This window comes from Aplysia californica, unplaced genomic scaffold (genome assembly GCF_000002075.1).
Source record: "Aplysia californica isolate F4 #8 unplaced genomic scaffold, AplCal3.0 scaffold00061, whole genome shotgun sequence".
Lineage (NCBI taxonomy): Eukaryota > Metazoa > Mollusca > Gastropoda > Aplysiida > Aplysiidae > Aplysia > Aplysia californica.
The window spans coordinates 1,722,626-1,724,182 of NW_004797331.1; the positions used below are offsets into that span (position 1 = coordinate 1,722,626).

At 44.4% G+C, this 1,557-nt stretch overlaps 1 protein-coding gene across 1 annotated transcript in view; it reads right to left on the bottom strand.

Moving 5' to 3' along the window:
* Positions 1-1,557, bottom strand: part of LOC101848574 — a 21,107-nt gene that overhangs the window by 2,677 nt on the left and 16,873 nt on the right. Inside the window, exon 2 of the mRNA XM_005093305.3 lies at positions 752-1,349. Within this exon, the coding sequence (XP_005093362.1) occupies positions 752-1,349 (598 nt within the window). The remainder of the gene's footprint in view (positions 1-751; positions 1,350-1,557) is intronic.

Here is a 1,557-nt window from a genome sequence, read left to right on the forward strand (position 1 = left end):
GAGGAGGAAGAGGAGGAGGAGGAGGAGGAGGAGGAGAAGGAGGAGGGGGAGGGGAGGGGAGGAGGAGGAGGAAGAGGAGTACATGGAATAAACAGGGTATTTCTAGAAAGAAACGTATCAAAAAAGCTTCTTTGGCGTAACTGGTAGTGTGATTAGAAGTTCTTTAGGCAATCGATAGTGTTTTGAGGGCCTTCCTCATATTTAGTTTCTACGAAAAAGAAAATAATGATAACCATTTATTAACTTTTTCTATGAAGAACATGAAAATAAGGTCCTTCTCAGCACTTTCCACACCTCAAGGACAGTCGTTATTCATTAAAAATTCTAATCAATGATGGCGTATAAGAACAAACAAACGTTGTGAGGAAAAATATGAAGACGTGTAACCAGAAATGGCAAAATGGCACATAAATTGTAAAAGGAGAACACATAAAAATGTTACCCTCTTACTGAGACCTACGCCCACACAAAACGCGCGCAAGCGCGCGCGCACACACACACACACACACACACACACACACACACACGCGCACAAACATACACACACATGCTCACACAGACACACACACATTACAGAAAAACACACAAACACATTCAAACGCAAGCACACACAAACACACACTCACATATGCGCATAGACACCTCAAACTTTTATAAAAACGTGTTTCCCTTAAACCCCAAACCCTCATCCCAAAGAGAGATCCATGAAAGGACTGGTCTATAATCTGAGTGACACGTAATCTGACATTACCTGACTGTCAATTTGGCTCTCAAGAGAAAAAGTTCCACTATGTCGTCATCAGCGAACTCCGGTGGGAAGTTTTCCTTGGTGACGGATCTCACCGGGTAGTATTTCCTGTGGTCTGTCTTTTTCTTGCAGTAGATCGCAACCCCGTGGAAGTTGGAGGACGAGATGGGAGGACTCAAAAGAATCTCGTGACAACCTGGTTGAGTTTGCCAGCTCAGGAAAGGTTCGGAACTAACCGTTGTCGAACTTCCCTTACTTTGCATTTCTCGGTCACCGCCACCTTGTTGGCATACAACTTTTGGGTAATCAAGGCTCCATTTATCTTCTTGACAACAAACATTATCTTTAGGTTCGTCTCTGTGTACCCCATTGTCCTCTTTGATGCTACTCAAGCGGTGTCTGTTGCCGCCTGGTGGAACTGACGCCACACCATTCCTCGCGGTCGTCAACCCATCACTTCTCCGTCTCTGGACAATACTGGAGCCACACGCCATGTGTCCTCTTGGGTAGGACGCAACATGGTTGTTTTGGGGCTCACGACCTGCCTCTGAGCTACAATCACTAGCATCTTTCGCAAGCTGTCGGGCGTTACTTTTGGCACCTGGAAGAGATGCGCAGGAAGATAATTTATGGTGAGCGACAATAATCGGATAAAGTTAATTTATTTAATGAAGTATTTATTTTCAAGGATCCTGCAGAGAGATGTGCCGCTGTACAGCAGAGATAAACGTAACTCGTTAATGAAGGCATACGCGCGCTTACACGAAGACACATACCCACACACACACAATATATTATATATTATATAA